The following is a 19,107-nucleotide window of genomic DNA, read 5'->3' on the forward strand; positions in this document are numbered from 1 at the left end:
ATGTGGCACTTAAGCTGCTAAATGCTTCTCTGTGTTCACCAGCATGTCACTAACTGCGTCTGTTGTTTGGTGCTGAGCAGGTCGTGTACGGGGGGCTAAAAAACAGCTGCCTGCTGTGGCTGCACACAACACTATGAGAGCAGTGAGAGTAAAACAATAACACATTTCACTGGTTTTATATATTTCATGGGCCACACATGACCAAAAATGCATTTCTTTCATTTGCCAAAACATCATCAACATCAAAGAAAAAGAAATGTACAGCATGTTATCCTAAGAGAGAAATTTCCACTTGAACTCAAAGAAGAAACTATTTGATTTTGGAAGTCAAAAGTCACTGTGACCTCACAAAACATGTTTTTGGCCTTAACTCAAGAATTCATACTCTTATTATGATCAAATTTCACACATGCCTGATAGAATACCAGCAGTGCTGGAGAATAACTACTTACATGTAATTCGATTACAAAATCATTGTAATTGTAATCCATTAGACCTACTGAAAAAAAAAATGTGTGATCAAAATACAGTTACTGATGAAAATGTTGGTGATTACAAAGGGGTTACAGCCACATCTTTTCCAGTCACCTGGTGCAGATCTGTACTCTACTGACTGCACTCTTCTAGTCATGTGTGCAGCAATAAAATAGTTTACTAATATAACCACTGTAATTGTTATTGTCTCCTATCAGCTATAGGAGACTATCATATAAAATCTACTTTTATTTTATAGCGCACAAACCAATGATAAGATAACATGATTTATTACATAACTAGTAGGGGTGTGTATCTCACTGACTGAGACCAATCCGATTCGTATCTCGATACATGTTAAATGATACGATATGTCTTAGAAATTTTTAAATGGCCAACGATTCGGTTCGATCTGATTCAGACCTTTCAGGATACAACATGATGCAATACAAGACAATGCAATGTGTCAAACTTGTACTACTAGTTGCAAAAAGAAATCCTGATAGTTTAACCAAATACAGTAACAGGAGAGACAGAGGAGACATTACAGTGGTTAACATCTTATTATGAGTCTCATGTGTAAATGAGATACTGTAGCCTAAATGAGAATCTGTGAACAAACTTTAAAACTGTTTAAAATATCAGTATTTTTGCCCTAAGATGATCTGCTGCTGTTTCATATGAAGAGTGCTGTGGTTTTGATTAGTGTGGAGGAACCTGCTCTCACAGTGACATGATGGATCAGACTCGTGTCTCTGTTCTCTGCTGTCAGACACGTTTTGCATAAATTATTTGCAACAGTGTTTCTCATCTTCCTATAATAAAAACTTATTCTACACTTGCGCGTTCTGAAAGTTTGGTGGTCCGACGCGGTAAAACGTCACTTCTGTCGCTGTTTTCAGCGCCGTCGCAGGCGCAGGAGAGGGAGGGGGGGGGGCGCTTGTTTTGTGTGAGCGCGGCAGCAGGCGTCCAGCGAGGGCGGTGCAGGCAGAGACAGGACGAAAGAGAAAGCGGAGGAAAGTTACAACGGCACTTTATTGATGCCAAAAATGAAACATATGCGCGTCCCAATGAGATGTATCGATACGATAGTGTTGCATCGATTTGTTTCCGATTCACGTTTAGCTTTTAAACCGATACAGGCCGTCTGAACCGATATACTCGTATCTTTAAGTCCGATGCATGGAGTGAACATCGTTTATTATAAGTTAATTGTTTGTTAACAGTAATAACTGTTAACTAAGTGTAATTAACTATTAATTTGTCATTGATTGATTATGGTTAAAGCGTTACCTATGTATATGGAATAAAATAATATTGCAGTGGAGTCAGCACTCTTGCAATAAATCCTGTGTTCATGATGGTTATAATGTTAATTTTTGTCAAAACATTTAAGAGAGGTGCTGATACGGGTTTATGGCCATTTAAAAGGCAGTTAAACTGCATCATAAAACAGATAGTGAAACAAAAGTCGCTGTGAAAACAAGAGAATGTCTCCTTTTATGTATTGTGTTGTATTTATTTTTCTTATCTTGTCCAGGAACCTACACCGTGTTGTGGTTTGCTTCTAAAACGTTTTGTCCTCTAATAATATATTCCCACCAATCTTAGAAACGTACAGTAAATACATGTTGACATGAAATCCAGACTGACGTCCTGACAGCAGCGTTGCGTCCTCTGATGAGAAAATAAACCTGTTGACAGGACAAACACTGTGTGTGTGTTGGGTGTGTCTGTTGCCATGGTGCCAGAAATACAAGTCGGTTGAGTTTTTAATGTATTCATCTGTGCTGCAGTGGGAAAGACTGTGCAGGATGAGCTGACAGGGTTTTGATATGACACCGCCCCCCTGTGGTGACACACGGCAAATACTGCAGGCCTGTATGTAGGTGTGACAGGGAGTCCTGTACAGATAGAGCATCCTTCGGTAAAATGGAGATCTAACAGATTATGTGAGGCTTTATATGAATTTAAAATGTATTATCCTTTTCTTCTCAACTAATAGAATATATATTTTTGATTGCAGGTCATGTAGACTTTGATGTACATGAGGAGGAATCTTACATGGTTTCATATTTGTTTTATATTTTCATGTATGGCTTTAGTATTCTTGTTTTTCACTGTGTACCTTTTTTAATTTAATGAATTGTTGGAGTGTTTTGCATGCTTATCACCCTGGATGGTTTTGATGGTTCACCACATGGTGCACGATGTATAAATGTGGCTTTGGTTTCCATTTTTCACACACTCTGACCTGGCAAAGACCCAACTGCAGTCAAACTGTCATTATTAAACTTTTGTGGCATGAAGTGTGCAGATGTTACCTTCTTTCTCACTAGACATATTAATTGAGAATTTGGATTATAATAATGGATTATTTGGACTTAATTAGATCCATGCAGGAGGCTGTGAAAAATATTTTAACTATTGTGAACATCTGTGTTGTGCAGTGATTATTACCCCAGTAAGAAAAAAGAAAAGAAAACTCAAACTCACTCAACTAATTTGGATACAGAATTTTATTTTCCTGACTTTTTCCTGTATTGTCTAAAAAGTACTCAAGTGAAATAATCTGAGAGGTGAAAATCCCTCTGTGGTTCAACTACTCACAAACCAAAAGGCTGGGAAACACCGACGTAGTGTAAACTCCGCCAAAAAAAAAAAAAAAAAAGAAAACAGAAAGGTGACATAATTTATTAGCTTCATGAAAACAGGTTGAGTAATTATGTAAGGGTGTGTGTTTCACATGTTAATAAAGGGAAGACAGCATAAAGATGGTTCAAAGAAGAAAGAAGGCACACAGTCGACTAAAAAACACACAGGTTAACTTGCCATCGTAAGTGAGACAGTACAATAACCTCAGAAACCTATGAAACTCTGCTGCTTAAATTATATTATAACACTGTAACAATCAATCAGGGACTCTCCAAAGTGTTATTAACATATGACAAGTATATATACAATTTATACATCCATAAAAACAGCATTAAGTTCAATGACGTCAGAGAAATATTTCACAACTGTATGTATAAAATATTCAAATGTATGTGTTGTATGATAAATAAAGAAACAGCTGACTGCCAGAAGCTAAATTACTGTGTAAGACAGACAAGTGTTGGTGGATTAACAATATTAAAAACAAGCTGTATTTTCTAATCTAAAATAAAAAAAAAGAGAGATATGCATCTTGTAATGTTATAATGAAAAGGAAGGGGAGCTGATGCATAGAAGCACAATAAAATAATTTCATTAGAGGCTGATGGCGCACTGATGTGACTTTTAGTATACCCCGGGGCTGTTACGGATCCCACAACAGAGCACCATGGTGAAGATCATCTCGAAGATCTAAACGGGAAAAGAGACATAAATGGCTTGATTCAATAAGTCTTTTATTCAAGCATCTGCGTCCTTATCGCAGCCGATAAAAGCAGCGAAAACATTCGCCATGTTTTTGAGCCTTTTCACACCACAGCTGTTTCAATCTGACACTCACCATGATGACAGCAACCACCAAGGCAGCCAGACCAATCAGGTAGAGCTTCTCCGAGAACAGCTCGACCAGTTTTTCATGACAGCTCTGGGAGGACACAGAGGCACAGTAAGAATCTTTTTAACCCCTCACACTGTAATGGATTACATGTAATGGAAAGCTGGGTCTGCTGTCAAAACAAGGTGCTAAGTATCAGCTGCCTCTGACCGCACAGCTCTGAATAATTAATTATGTACTGTAATATTTTAACTATTACTGACATAAATATTAATGAGGGGTAAAAAGGGATGAAATAAAATTCTTTATCACACTTCTGAGTAATTTAGGTCAATATGGCACTGACACAACACTGGATCATCTTTATGCAACGGAAACCACCCACGACAATTTGTTTTTTTGACGCAGTATGACTGTTATTTTTTATATTATGGTACTACTGGATTATTTATCCAAAGTAAACATGATATGGTTGTACTCTTTTTAAACTTACATGTCAGTATGTGTTATTGATTCTTAATAATATGTGTATCCTTTGCAGGTTTGAGTTCCACATATGGATGTTAGACACAAAAAAGCTCAAATGTACCTAAAAAAAAAACTGCCACACATTTATTGTTAGATGTCCAAAACAATGTGAAAATAAAGGTAAAATAAATATGCACATCATTTTGAACAATTTGTGCCAGTTGTTATGTAACATTTAAGCTTTTTTATGTCTATCACTGAATGAAAATATTCATATTCTAGTTTGGGTTTATATGCAAACAGTAAACAACACTGTCCTGTATATATTTGTTGTATGTATATATACATGATAGTACGATGTGTGGTGGCAAGGTGTTTTTATTTGTTTTAATCATGTCTGAGTGGGGAAAGTATGCCCTGTTCAATTTTACCCACTGTTTTATGCTTTTATAATTATTGTATGTATGGTTTCTGGCTTGTATGATTATTTTATGGGCTGGATGTGTTTTATACTTTATTAACTGCGTTGTGAGTGAGTTACTATTTTTGTCTTTTTCTGTCCTGAAGTGAGCTCATGAAGGCAAATTCTAATGAACCATGTTGATATTGCAATAAAATATTGAATCTTGGATATGCTACGTTTGTATCCATATACAATATATATATATATATATATATTTATTTCTTCCTTTAGTTCTACTTCTACATACTTAATTCTATTTTATTGTCTACTTTATTGTTTTATTCTATTCACATTTAATATATTACAATATCTGTTTGATATATTTTCTGTGTGTAGGGTGAAGGAGGCTACAAATGCTTTTCATTGTGTAATCCTGAGTTTCTTGTAAAGTTGAACCTTAAACCTTGATTTGGGTCTATATTTTAGTTTGATTCAAAAACCCAACAGTTACAAAAAAGCAACACTCACACTGCGCCAAAGCTCGTTGGTACTTGGCAAAGTTAACCCAGTACTTCATCTGTGCTATATTAATCCAAACTGGGTCAATTTTAATGGGTTTTGGTGTTAAATAAATATTCTTGAAAATTAACTGAGAAATGGCTCAAATAATCAGATGGGTATTTTGTTTTTTTTACCAATCCAGTGAATGAAATATTTGACATATAAAGCTACATCATCATATTGATACAAAAATCATATAAAAATCCAATATGACCTTATAGCACCTTGCTCATTGATTTAAACATTATAAATAATTGTGTGATACCTGTTACAGTCTAAACCATATGGAAAACAAATTTATTTTGTCTCATTAATCTAAACTTTATTCAGCTGTATTTGCTTAACATTTGGTTAAATGCTGCAATTAATGCTAATATACTCTATATCTGGTACTGTACATTTTAGTAAGAATGTGTGAATACCTGAGATCTCAGAAAATCTTCTGGAGACTTTCTGGGACACAAGGTGCCAGAGATTTGTTTGAAGAGAGCGGTGTCGTCACCTTTACCACAGCAGTCGAGCTGAAGGGGAGACACAAGAGGTCACTCAACAAAAATAGGTCATCTATCTCTTATACTCACAACAAAACAGCTGGTTTAGACTGGTGCCACATTAGGGATTTTTCATCAAGACTTACCGTAGTGTGGAAAACATCCAGCACCTTGATGGCAGCGTCTTTACTGGGTGAGCCTGAGACGTCCACGGCCTTGATGTACGCGGAGTCGTAGAAGTTGATCAGTTCTTTGGAGATCTGTGGACAGTTGGGATGTTTCAGAGACACAACAACAAACAGGGCAGGTTCACTACAGCAGAGGTAGAAAATCAATGCAAACATCAAACGCCCAGAGCTGCAGTGAAATGTAGCGTGTGTGTGTGTGTGTGTGTGTGTGTGTGTGTGTGTGTGTGTGTGTGTGTGTGTGTGTGTGTGTGTGTGTGTGTGTTTCTTACTGTGTCTCTGTTCATGAAACCCCAGATTGCTGCAGCCACCTCACAAGCGAAGAGGATCACCAAGAAGAAGAAGAACTACACAAACAAAATAAAGAAAATTATTTGAGCCTCAAAGTTTCTTATTGATTAAAATAAATTAATTAAAGGGACAGTTCACACTAAAATCAAAATGGCATGTTTTTCGTTGGACCTCTGAAAAAGTTAAGTGTAATGTATTTTTCCAGAAATCATGACCTGGTTACTCAAGATAATGAGACAGATCTTGCTGTGAGCAGTTTCATGTAGGGACTATTTTCTGTCTACTGAACTAAAGCTAAGGATGTCAGGGCTGTTTTTTGGAACAGCTGGTATACAAAAGTACTGAAAACATTTGGAAGTATATTTTTCTATTTAAATATTTGTATTATCAATCTTTTTTTTTTTAAAGGAATCTATACCAAATGAGTATCTTAAGACTGATGGGAAAACGATGTATCAATCCTGCAGAATTGATCCGCCCTTCCCTAATTTAAACATTAATGGCATCCTCCTCTGCTGAGCTGTAGCTTCTCATTAATGACTAGATACACGCATCTTTCTGTACTGTGATACAATTGGAGGGTGTAGTTTGGGGTGTCTTTGATTTTGGAGGGAACTGTCCCTTTAGTTTAAACAGAAAAGGAGCGTCTGCTGGATAAAAGTAAAAAAAAGAGAGGTACTCACTGTTCCCAGCAGGCACTGAGACTCTTGAATGGCACCGTAACATCCGAGGAAGCCGACGAGCATCATCACAGCTCCAACAGCTATCAGTATGTACACACCTGTAAACACAGGGACAACAGAAGTGTTAGTTCTTCATGGCGGCGTTGTGTCCTCAGCACCACTAGGGGGCAGCACTGTCAGAGCAGTGTGTGCCTGCTGCTGCCCAGTCATTGATCCAGGCGTTGTTTGGAAATGGACTTCCTGGATGTTTCTCTTGCCTTCCCTGTAGGATGACATGACATTATTGACATCCTGGAGATAAACTGCCCTCAGATCCTGAGAGAGAACACGGCAGGAGCTGACTCTGTTCAGCTGTCAGGCCAGGAAATGCCTTCCAGACACCCCCAACCCCCCACAAACCCCCTCTGCACCGACCCCTGACCCCGGCCATTATCCTTCCCCAGGAAACAGAGGGAACCATGTGAATACAAAGAAACCCGCCCATATATACGCACACATTATTGTGTGATTAAAATGATGGAAAGAAGACTCTAAAACATTTGAGTAACGTTTTACAAATTGAACCAAAAACCCACTTTTCACCTTTATCCACCGTGATGACAAAAACCCTAATTTTCCACACCTTTTAACGATAAACAGAAGTGTTCAAGCAGCTCCAGTGTAGGTAGTTGTGTTGCAGTAAAAAGTCAATGAATAGCAATAAAGCTCTAGTTACAGCAGAGCTCTGGCTTATGTGTCATGCAGCCGCTTATTGTTTGTACACAGAGTGAAGGTTAAAAAATATCTATTGTACTATCTGTGTTGTGAGTTTAATTTAGAGCACAAAGAAGCATGACATAAAGCATTCATTAGATTATAAAAGGTATCATAACATGCTGTCAATCTGGTGCAGGCTCCTCTAAATGCATCTGTCACTTGTCTTAAACAGTTAAAAGCTGTCAGAGCTGAGGGAAAATGGTCCCGTGGCACACAGTTTTGATTATTTTATTATTAGCAGTGGTGGAAGAGGAAGTCAGATCTTTTACTTCAGTAAAAGTAACAATACCAAACTATAATAAACACCCAATTACAAGTAAAGGTTCTGCAAAATACACTAATTTTAAGCAAAAGTACCTAAGTTTTATCAGAATTTTTTTTTTTAAAAACTCAAAAGTATTCATCATACAATGTAGCTTCTTTCACAATTATAGTTTATAGTGTTATATTATGGATTCACCTTTTAAAGGACCAGTGCATAAGATTTAGTGGCATCTAGCAGTGAGGCTGTACATTGCAACCAACTGAATAGCGCTTGCCTCACTGTTCCCTTTTAAGCGTGTAGGAGAATCAATGGTGGTCACGCAACTTATAAAACACACAAAAGGCCGTATCTAGAGCCAGTGTTTGGTTCTGGGTTCTGGGTTACTGCAGAACATGGCAGTGGTGCGTAGCAGACTGAGAGGAGAAGAGGACCTGCAAACTCTGTAGACATAAACGTCTCATTCTAAGGTAACAAAAACAACAACTCTTACACTAATGACAACATACTTCTGACATTTTCTGACGAGTAATCCCTGTAAATCTTACAGACTGGACCTTTTAAACCTGGCAACTATGATACCCACAATGCAACCCAACCACAACAGTTCAGTCAGAGATTTGGGTGTGTTATGTCAGTGTCAAGCAGAGATGAGGAGCGAGCGATAGAGGTCTGGTAAATTTGCAAATCAGTGGAAGACATAACAAGCTTGTTTCTTTTTACTTTCAAATGACCAGGATGGTCTTTTGAGATCAAAATCAAATTTTTGAGATACATATCAAGTTTAATCTATGTATATTCACACATTTTTCAATGTATTTATGTCTAAAGTTTGTGTGTGTGAGTAAATGAGAGGCAGTGACAATCAGGGTATTAAAATGGTATCAAAATGTATGCTTATCATACCATATATATTTTCTTGTCTCTGGAATTGAATTCTGCTTTCTTAGTCGCATGTCTGTCAAGACATAAAGTTTCGTGAAATTATAACAAAGTGTTTGTTCGACCAAATACAACCAAACAATGGTGAAACAACGTATATGAGTATATTTCCTGAGACGGTTATCGTATTGTGAAAGTCTCATTCCATTGCAACCCTAGTGGCAACTGTGTACAACAGTTTTCATAAGCTGACAAAATGATCTCACCTCAAGGTCCATTTAGTAGCTGTTCTGGAGCTTTAGATCATATCATGATCTTCATCAGCAAATAATGTTTATTCAGTCATCATGGGAATTGTTGATGTGATCATTTCTGTTTTTGCAGAGCTCTTTAAGTCCGTCTCATCTTTCTGCACTTTGTAGATTATGTGATATGACTGAAAGCTCCAGAACAGCTAATAAATTGACTATGAGGTGTTTTTTCATCAGCTGCTGCTTCCAGCATCAAGACTCAACAAAATCTTTGCTTTGCTTGCTACAATACAAGTTTATGTAATATTTTTGTTTTCATCAGAGTGATTACAGGAAGAGTTAGTTAGAGGCTGGGGGGCTACACTCCAACAGGAGGGGACTTTTTTGGGTCCCTTTTCACATTTCAGATGTATCTGATGTCATGAGAAGTTCCAACTAATTGAGATTTCCCAAATGACTTCATTTAAATAACTGCTCAAGACCCAAAGAGGTCAAATGAGCCAATGATCCAACTGCAATAAAGGAAAAATTAGAGAAAAGTCCAAACTATGAATATAAATTTACGTCACAGCACTTTCTTTCATAGCCTGTTAATTATCTCATGACCCTTTTTGTCTAACCCTTTTTTATTTATCTTGTGACCCTTTGGGGGGGGCAGAGCGTGACGCTGGGAACCACTGAAATAAACTACCTGACAGCAATATAAATTAGAGTATTTGTAATTTCAATGAAGTAAAGGATATGGGGACATTTCTTCTTCTGCCACCACTGCTTTTAGTGGGATGGTCTGGGAGCAGTCTGTTTCTGGGTTTTCTATTCTGGCACACATGCGAACAAAACACACGCAGCGTCTAATGTAGCTTGACAGAGTGGTCCAAAAGGGGACAGGCAGCCCCAGAAAGAGGCTGTGACTCTGTGAAGTCTGCAGGACTAAGACACCTCACACTGTACCTCACAGATCACGCACAACCTCTCCCCATACTTACATCTACACTCCCTCTTTTTCTCTCTGCCTCGACCCAACACCCCCCCGCTTCATCCCACGGCTCTCACTCGTTCTCTTTCAGGACTTGATGTTTGCAATGCGGCAAAGCAGGCATTATTTCCACTGCCTTCCATTACTATGACAACACCCTTTGAGGTTTGAAGGCCATTGAGACTTTAAGGGAGACAGGCAATTTTATACCACCAGGGAAGTTCATTTATTTCTTGTCTGCCTGTGTAATCTCCAGAGGGGGAAAAAGGGGAGGTGAGGACCAGCTAAAAGCCCCACTTGGACTTTTCTTCTTCTTTTCTCATCCAGTATCTTAAAAAAAAAAAAAAAAAAAAGAGCTGTAAAGCCACGCTCACACTGTTGGAGCACGACACCGATAAACCGAGATGAACCCAGTCATAGTGTATGTCAATGGATAAATGATGAGGTGAGGATTAATTATTAAAAACAGAGTTGAACAAAAGACGCAGAATACATTTGTGTCGTAAGTTCTTGAAGAACTTAACGTTAAAGTTGCATAATGTTTCTATCTCACCTTACAGTAGTTTCAAGATTATTCATAATTCAGAGATAATTTAGGAGTGTGGATTGTAAATAGTTAAAGTGTCACTGTGCCTTCACACCACGTAAAAGGAATAGACACTTTCTTCCCAAAAGTTAGATGAAAGTTGAAGATTGATACCACTATCGCACCTGTACACCAAATATGAAGCTGGAGCCAGTAGCTGGTTAGTTTACCGTAGCAATAAAGAGGACATGAAACATACATGTTTTGGCACTGATAGCACTCATATGTATCAGAAGAACCAACCGGTCAAAAATCAGATTTTAAGACTGTAAACAGGGGAACGAGTTAGCCTGGCTCTGTCCAAGGGTAACAAAATCTGCTATAAAGGTGCTGGAAGGATGGATTTTGTTACAATACCTTCAGACAGAGTCGGGCTACCTGCTTTCCCTTTACCAGTACTTTATGCTAAGCTAACTGTCTGCTCCCTTACCACTTTGATATCTGTCCATTAAATATGAAGCTGGAGCCAGCAGTTAGTTAGCTTTGCTTTAGAATAAAGACCAAAAACAGAGAAACCACTGCTGCTAACTTGGTGACGTTTTGCCAGATATAATGACTCAGATTGTCTTTATTTCTAAAAAGTGACTAGCGACAAATTTTGTGACTTAATTACATCATAAATTACAATATAATATATTGTAATATATTGTAATTAATTCAGTGTAATCAGTTCACGGCTCTTCTGGCAACAGTGCCAGGGTTTTTACTCTCCCCCTCCTCTTGCTTTGTGCTACAGGCAGTCAGTGTGGTGTTTGGGGCAGGCAGCTTCTACCGCTCTTTTTCTCTCCAAATCTGTGGATAAGGACGTTCCTATAGCTTGAAAACATGCCAAGAGTTCATTTGCACTACTCTCTCACCATTTCTCTCCAGATCTCTGGATTAGATGTCCCTATAGGTTGTTTTATATTTATATTATAAATATTTTTTATTATATTATATTTATACAGTTTGTTTTATCTTCTCCTATTCTTTGTATATTTTTCAAACTTTTTCACTTGAAATACATGATGTTCCTTTAGTGAGTTTGTGATTATTTTGCAAAAGAGTTCTCTAGATGATCTCTCCCCCTAGGCACGGTGCAAGTGAATGCACAAAGATGTCATCAATATGAATGACATCATCTGTCGACTTTGTGCTAGCTACTTTTATTGGTGAAGAGTTGGCAGCACGGAGAGAAACAGGTGGCCTGGCTGTCCAGAGATACTGTAACAAAATCCGCCTACCAGCACCTCCAAAACTCACAAGTTTTTTTGTTTTTGTACAGATAAAACAAAGAAGATATATCATGCAGCCTGGGTCCACACCTTCAAATCTGCCCACTCCACTGAGTTGGCTGAATATGGAAATGAAGTGTAACAAGTTCACAATTCAGGCTAATATCAGACTATATAACTTGTTCATTAGTGAGCTTTAGCTGCTACTAGGCAGCTTTTGTTTGGGCAGAGATGGGCTAGCTTTTCTCCCTTGTTTGCAGTCTTTATGCTAAGCTAAGCTAAGCTAAGCCAAGCTAACTTTCCCCTGGTGGTATCTTAATATTTACCATACAGACATGAGAGTGGTACTGATTTTTTAACTCACAGCAAATTAAAATATTTTCCAAAATGTCAAACTATTCCACCAGTGTCCAGTGTGTAAGATTTATGGGGATCGGTTGGCAAAATATGACAGAATTGGAGTATAATATGATTGATTTCATTAGTGTAAGTATGGTTTCATCAGCGTATAATCACCTGAAAACAAGAACGATTGAGTTTCCGTTACTTTAGAATGAGTTGTTTACATCTACAGAGGGCGCAGGTCCTCTTCCACAGCCACCAGAAGCCACCATATTGCACCATCATGTTTAAGTGCAAGTGCTGCAGATAGGTGAAGTTTCCACTGAAAGCAGTTGAAACATTTGAACAACATTAGAAACCAGCTCTTTCTCCTTTCCTCACGCAGACTGAGAGTGACTCGGACTGAACGAGACTTTAAAACCCAACAGATCTTTGTTTATTACCATTTTCATGAGGGGGATGTTAGAAATTTCCTGTTTGCACAAAATATCAACAGAGCAGGTTTCAGGAGCTGTGAGGCCTCTGATGAACGCTTTCTCTCTGTGTACAGTGATATACACATGCAATTTTATCTCTGTGTCCACTTTGCCTTTCTTCATAGCTTGCTTACCCACAATGCAATGTCTTGCATATCTTTTAGATATGAAATAAAGCAGAAAAGCTATTCAGGCTAAGGCTCTGCATTATACATACAGTTTAAAGCCACTGGAACATCTTGTATAAGAAAGTCTGTCACACTTAGTGTATCTCCTACAGTATGAGAGGACCAGACTACTGACAACTGCCACCAATAATGATTTCAGGCACTGGTTGAGACGTAGGAGAATGTGTATTTCCAGCCTTACATAAAGACCACTTTGGTGTGCCAGCATGCTAAAAACATCCATCCCAAACTCTAATTTGAGGGTTAATGTGCAGATGTACAAGGTTATTTGAATTATGCAAAGGGCGTATGTTCAAGGGAGGAGAAAAAAAAAAGAAACATCCCCTTGATCTCGCTTGGGTGGGCCTCTCTTGCCGCCCTGCCTTTAAAATCACGAGTGTGCCTTCTTTCTATAAAAAGCCCGGGTTTGTATTCGCTCTGTATACTTACTGAGGGGTAAGTATGGGAGCGTAGCAGCAGCCCAGATGTAAATTAGTGGGCTCACAAGAGTTCACCACCACAACAGACCAAGACGGTGGACCTTTGAAATGTTTAATTCACATCATGTATTGTAGGTTTTAGGGCCAATCTGCGGATTGCTGAGGGCAGTGGAGGAGACATGACAATTTATGACTTTAGTTCATGCAGTGAGAACAACCTGAGAGACATATTTCTGTTTGTGTGATTTAGCTGAACATGCAGTACTGTTACAAAGATATATAGACAGACTGCTGCACTGCATTACACAATGGATCCTGGAAATTCAAATGCTTTCAAGTGTGAGTGACAGAAGGAACGTGATGGCTTTATTTGTGCACCATGCTCACGGACTGTTAGTTTTCATAGATCCCACATCTGTCTCAACATCTGTCTGAGCATCTGGCCTCTCTCCTGAAAGAACCACACTGCTGGGACTTTTTGAAGTCATAAACATGTATTTTTTATCTGAGTTAGAGAACATCACCTACAGTTGGCGGTCGTCAGTGTCAGAATGACAGCGGAGTAAAAACACTGAGGTGCAGACGCCGGCTGTGCCACTCTTAAGTCACGCTGCGGATTTACGCAGGTCCTGTTTCCTGGTCTTTTCTTAGAGGTCACGCCACTCCTACTATTTCTGGACATTACTCATATGGTCCCAGCTGAGCGTGAAAGACAGGTATTTCTGTGAATCAGTCAAGTGTCATCACTGTGTTTACGGTAAGCTTCCTGTCATATTGATGATGATAGAAATACCAAGGAAAAGGAGTGTCTCAGTGAGGATTAGGAAATGGGTGGGAACACATTTATGCAGTATTTATATAATAGCCCTGCAATAAATACTCATTTTGTGAAGACTATTATCTATCTAGGCAATTGTCTGTTGAATTGTATTATATTGTTAGATAAACTTGTTATTTTGTCCACCCTGTTTATGTTAAAAAAGAGGCCACTACACTCACATTTAGGATTGAAATGTGAAATATTAGCGTGTAGGATTTAGTGGCATCTAGCGGTGAGCTTGCAGATTACAACCAACCTGTCTCTCCCTCCCTTGTGTGTTTAAGTGAGCTTACAGTGGCTTTGAAACTCATGAGAAATGCAAAAGTAGAAACATCCTCCATGGAAGAGGACCCACGCCCTCTGTAGACATAAACACTCAGGTTATGAAAACACAATAACTTTTATTTTATCAGATGATTATACACTAATGGAAACATACTTATGAATATATATTCAATTCCTGTAATATTCTGCCAATAAATGTCCATGAATCTTAAACACTGGACCTTTAAAATAAATAAATGGAGTGTCCTTTTGCATCAGGGGTTAACAGTCTCACTGCACTGATTCAGCTATTTACACCTGGTCCTCTAGTTAGGCTCAAATGAGCAACAAAGTCTCTGTAGAGAGGAGGTTGTGGTGGATGAATGGGTTAAACACAAACACAAGGCTCTCCCTTGGGAGACTCGACATGGGACACTGGGGTTTGAGTCCTGTGTGAAACTAGAAGACAGTGGCGACTTTTAATGTTTAGACTTAGTTGACTTAATATTTTCAGCTTTTAAAAAGATATATATTTTAAAGTTTGGTCAGGTTTAGGGAACAAAACTACTTGGTCAGGTTCAGGAAAAGATTATGGTTTGTCTCTGCCATGCATAAACTAATAGCTAATAGCCCTGAGTTTAACCATAAAAGGGCTAAAAGTTAACCCTGGGGTAACTTACCCCCCTTCACACACACATTGCTATCCCAGGATTAAGTTAAGCCCAGGGCTAAACTAAGCCCAGGGCTATACAATTCACACTGAACCTCTTCTAACCCCGGATTTACAGAATAATCCTTTACTACTACTTTGATCTTTTAGCCCTGTTTCACACTGGCAGCTTTTGGGGCTGGGTTTAGTCAGTTCTCAGGGGATAACCCTGCAAAATCAGGGCTAGTTGAGTTCTACCTCAGCTGAGTTTTCTCGTTGGGGTTAGTCCGCTTTGGATTGTGCCAGGATTCTGCCAGTGTGAAACCTTTCTTATCCTGGAGCTACGTGTGGCGTGAAAAGTTCTACAGAGAAACAAACTGACTGTAGGTATGAAGTTGCAGTGGATTAAAGGGGTTAAGTGCATGACTCGCCTGTGAGAGGGCAGGGTTTGAGTCCTGCTCTGGAAGACTGGGATTTCAGTCTTGTGTGTAATTAGAAGGCAGTGTTAACTTCCCTTTTGGATTTAGCTGACGTACAATTTACAGTTTTTTATATTATTTTCAGTTTTCAGTCACAGGCAAAAAAAAACTACTTGGTTAGGTTTAGGGGAAAAACATGGTTTGTCTCATGCAAACCGGGTACAAAAAGCATTGTTGGCTACAGAAACCACGGTGCTTGTCTCTGCCATGCTAGGCTATATACCCAGATGTAAATAGCCATATTTGCTATTCCACCATGGGTGCAAATAGCATCTGCCAGTTTGTCATGTCAAACTCTAAAATACAGATTATATTGGCTCTGTTTATGCTATTTAAACGAAAGGCAGGTTGTGAAGCTGTACAGTTGAGGGTGTATACTCACTGATATAGAAGGTGCCTGGTGCCTGGTGGCCTTCAAACTGAAGAATGAGGAGGTTGCTGGTCTGACTGTCATGGCGGAGCCACAAAGCCACACCTAAGATCACACCTCCGGCCAGCTGTCCAAAGACAGAAAAAAGGGTTTAATTATTTTCTTTTATGTTTTTCCTTTACTTTGATGAAACCCCGGGGAGGATCAGAGCAGTTTAAAATGTCTGATATCCGGAGAGATCTGAGCACGAATATTAAAACAAACCTGTAGTAATCAATTTTTAAGGCTTTTTTTCTTTATATGACGACATGAGAGGGTGCCGTGACTTCAGCCCAACTCTCCTAAGATCAAATCAGTGTCCAAACCTTTCTGCTAATGTTTCTGTGTGTGCGTGACCAGCTGTGCCGTGAGGCAGTGAACTGTCCTCTAAGAGAACTGATGAAAGGACATCCTGACACCTCAGTGACCTCCAGCACAAAGACCACGTCCTCACAACATTGCTTAACTCAGGAAATTTGCTGTTCAACTTTATCTCCCTGGATCTCTCTTCTATTTTGTATCTGATAAAACAGATATATCCCGATAAAAGTGTCATATAAATGCTTATGGAGCAAAACTAAGAGTATAACTTGTTCACATGCTGACGTTCCTTTTCTCTATAGACAGTGTTTATATGAAGGTATCTGCACATTCAGTGGCAGGACTGCACTCCATTGTTCTCCAAGAAACAGGAAACTGAATCCTCAGCATGAAAAATAGCAAAATGAGGAAGAGAGGGCTCAGAGTTTTCACAATGACAGGCACAGCAGCAAAACCAACAGAGGAAACACTCCATCAAGTTCGGTATGTCCAGGATATGGTGATTCTGTACTTATCTAAAAAAAGACAGCTGCTCTGTGCAGACAAACCAAATGGAAAGTCACAAACAAGTCACCAATTCTTACTGTGCAAGGCCACGAGTGGACAAGTCTGATGTAATGTAATGAAGTGTAAAAGGCAGACAGCCACTGAACCACTGAGGCAAGTCCCTTATTACTGAAATCACTCTAACGAGACAGACTTGAGGAAAGTTCAGTTTGAAGGCTGAATGTACAGTAAATGAATAATAAACCAGCACCATCAGCCGGCCGAGGTGTTTTCTGAACTCTTTAAAGGTTCAAAGGCAGCACATGCTACAGTCTGGTGACCAGGTAGGAACAAAGGAAATGTCAGAGGGAAAACAGCTCTCCCCTCCCCCAGAAACTCTATTAACCCTGTCCAATCTTCTTCTTGATGCGTGTTTAATCTGGAGAGAACCAGACTCCTCGAAATAACAAGAGATCATCCAGTACTCAGGAACATTTTGTTCAGTTTCCCTTCCAAAACAACATCAGAAATCAGACCTTCCTGTCTGGTATACTGATTAGTATAAACATGAGTTAATTCAATCAAATGATGATAATGTGAGACATGCTGGAGGGGAAAAAAGGAGACGGAAGGCCACCCATCTCTCCTTCTCTTTCAGCCACCTCACAGTGGTGCTCAGCCATGCAGAAAATAAGTGTTGATGAAGGGTGAGAGCATTTCAGCTCCTGTCTGTCGGGCCAAGATTTTGAGTGCTGTGCCTCCTCTATTGATGCTGCTTCTCCTTTCAAAGACACGGCAGCATAATTAATACAACAGGGCGGGAAACTCAGCTCTGACCTTCCCAGATGTGAACATGAACAGCTGTTTGGTCGCTTAATCAAACAGTAAGAAGACAGAAAGTTAAAAGAAAGTATAAACATGTTAGTAAAATTTAAAACTAAATTTTAGAGTAAAAAAAAAAAGTTCAACTCACCCAGAAAATAAAATTAAAGAAAAATAACATGTATTTAATGCATTTCGTGCAGCCCGCTACAGCCATGTTGCCAGTTTTTTATCAGCTCGTCCTTTTGCCCAAATCAAACAGTCTACTGTCCCGGATCACACAGTCAGTCAGTCTCTGCCAGAGGACTGGGTTTATTCAGGCCAGTTGGGGTGTAAGCGCCTCTGTGCTGCAAACTCCTCCTTTATAATCAAGAGTGAAAACCGAGACGGAGAACTGCCCACCAAGTGGAGCGGACAGGAGGAGAAGAAGGAGGCTTCTGAGGGAACAACAAGCTCCCCATCCGCAAGAGCGAACAGCGAGTCCACTTTTATAAATGTATTATTATGGTCAGACGAAATGTAGGCCAAACTCTGCACCGTTCACATGTTTTACTACCAGAGAAAAGGGACTAGAAAAAATCTCAATCTTTTATTAATAAAACATGTTTAAATTTTTTAAAAATATGCAGGAATCACATATAGTGATGAAACATATTGGTAGGTTTATATGTGAAACATTTTTCATATACGCCCGTGTGTAGTATTTTAATAGAAAAATGTGTGAATGAACATGTTAAAGGAAGAAATTCATCCTGGGTTGAGATCTTAAAGAAACCCATTGCAGTAAAATAAAAAGTCATAATTATGAGTTAAAAGTCAAAATCATGAGATAAATATGATAAAATTATATTTAATGTATAATAAATAATTAACAGAAAAATAAAATGTAAAAATTGTTATTTTTACTTTTTAAAAATTATTTTATCTCATGATTGTGGGATTTTTTTTTTTTCTTGTACTGGTGGAAATGGTCATCCATAGTATGGACACTAAAAACTTAACCTGTTCTTTAGATTATGGCGTTTTTTGTTTTTCACATTTTTAAGTTACAGACCTCGAGTTACAGCAGGCTAATTAGTAAACAGAAACCACCTTGTTTGCAGTGAGCAATGACGCCCTCTGCTGGCAGAGTGACCACAGGTGGAGGCTAATTATTCCACACATAAAGTGCAGCACAAAGAATTGCGCAAAATAAATGCGAGTAATTCTCCCAACTCTTCAAAATATCTCCCCATGTCAGTGCAGTGACACGCACGCAGATTATCAACAAGTCGACTGAAATTCTTCTTTTCGTCCGTAAATCAGCACTGAAGCTGTGAGAAGAAGAGACATTATGAGACTCTCTTTGATGTCATGGGCGTATCTGCGCGTTCATGGCTCCAGGGTCACACCAACACCACCTTCTCCAACCAGCTGTGCGTGAAAAGTCCCCCGCAGAGCTGAGCGACCGTCACCCTCCGAG

The 19,107-nt window shown here is 39.0% G+C and overlaps 1 protein-coding gene across 1 annotated transcript; it reads right to left on the reverse strand.

Annotated features, from left to right (window-relative positions):
* Positions 1-2,978: 2,978 nt before the first annotated feature.
* LOC146316582 (CD81 antigen-like) lies at positions 2,979-18,017 on the reverse strand. Its single transcript, XM_084734695.1, has 8 exons — positions 17,797-18,017; positions 15,990-16,104; positions 7,044-7,141; positions 6,342-6,416; positions 6,031-6,144; positions 5,816-5,914; positions 3,968-4,051; positions 2,979-3,819 (listed from the first exon to the last, which is right to left on the reverse strand). The coding sequence occupies exons 1-8, from the start codon at positions 17,860-17,862 to the stop codon at positions 3,754-3,756; spliced, it is 717 nt and encodes a 238-aa protein (XP_084590821.1). The 5' UTR covers positions 17,863-18,017; the 3' UTR covers positions 2,979-3,753.
* Between the last annotated feature and the right edge of the window lie 1,090 nt (positions 18,018-19,107).

The sequence above is a fragment of the Lutjanus erythropterus genome, chromosome 13 (genome assembly GCF_056507025.1).
Source record: "Lutjanus erythropterus isolate fLutEry1 chromosome 13, fLutEry1.hap2, whole genome shotgun sequence".
Classification (NCBI taxonomy): Eukaryota; Metazoa; Chordata; class Actinopteri; order Lutjaniformes; family Lutjanidae; genus Lutjanus; species Lutjanus erythropterus.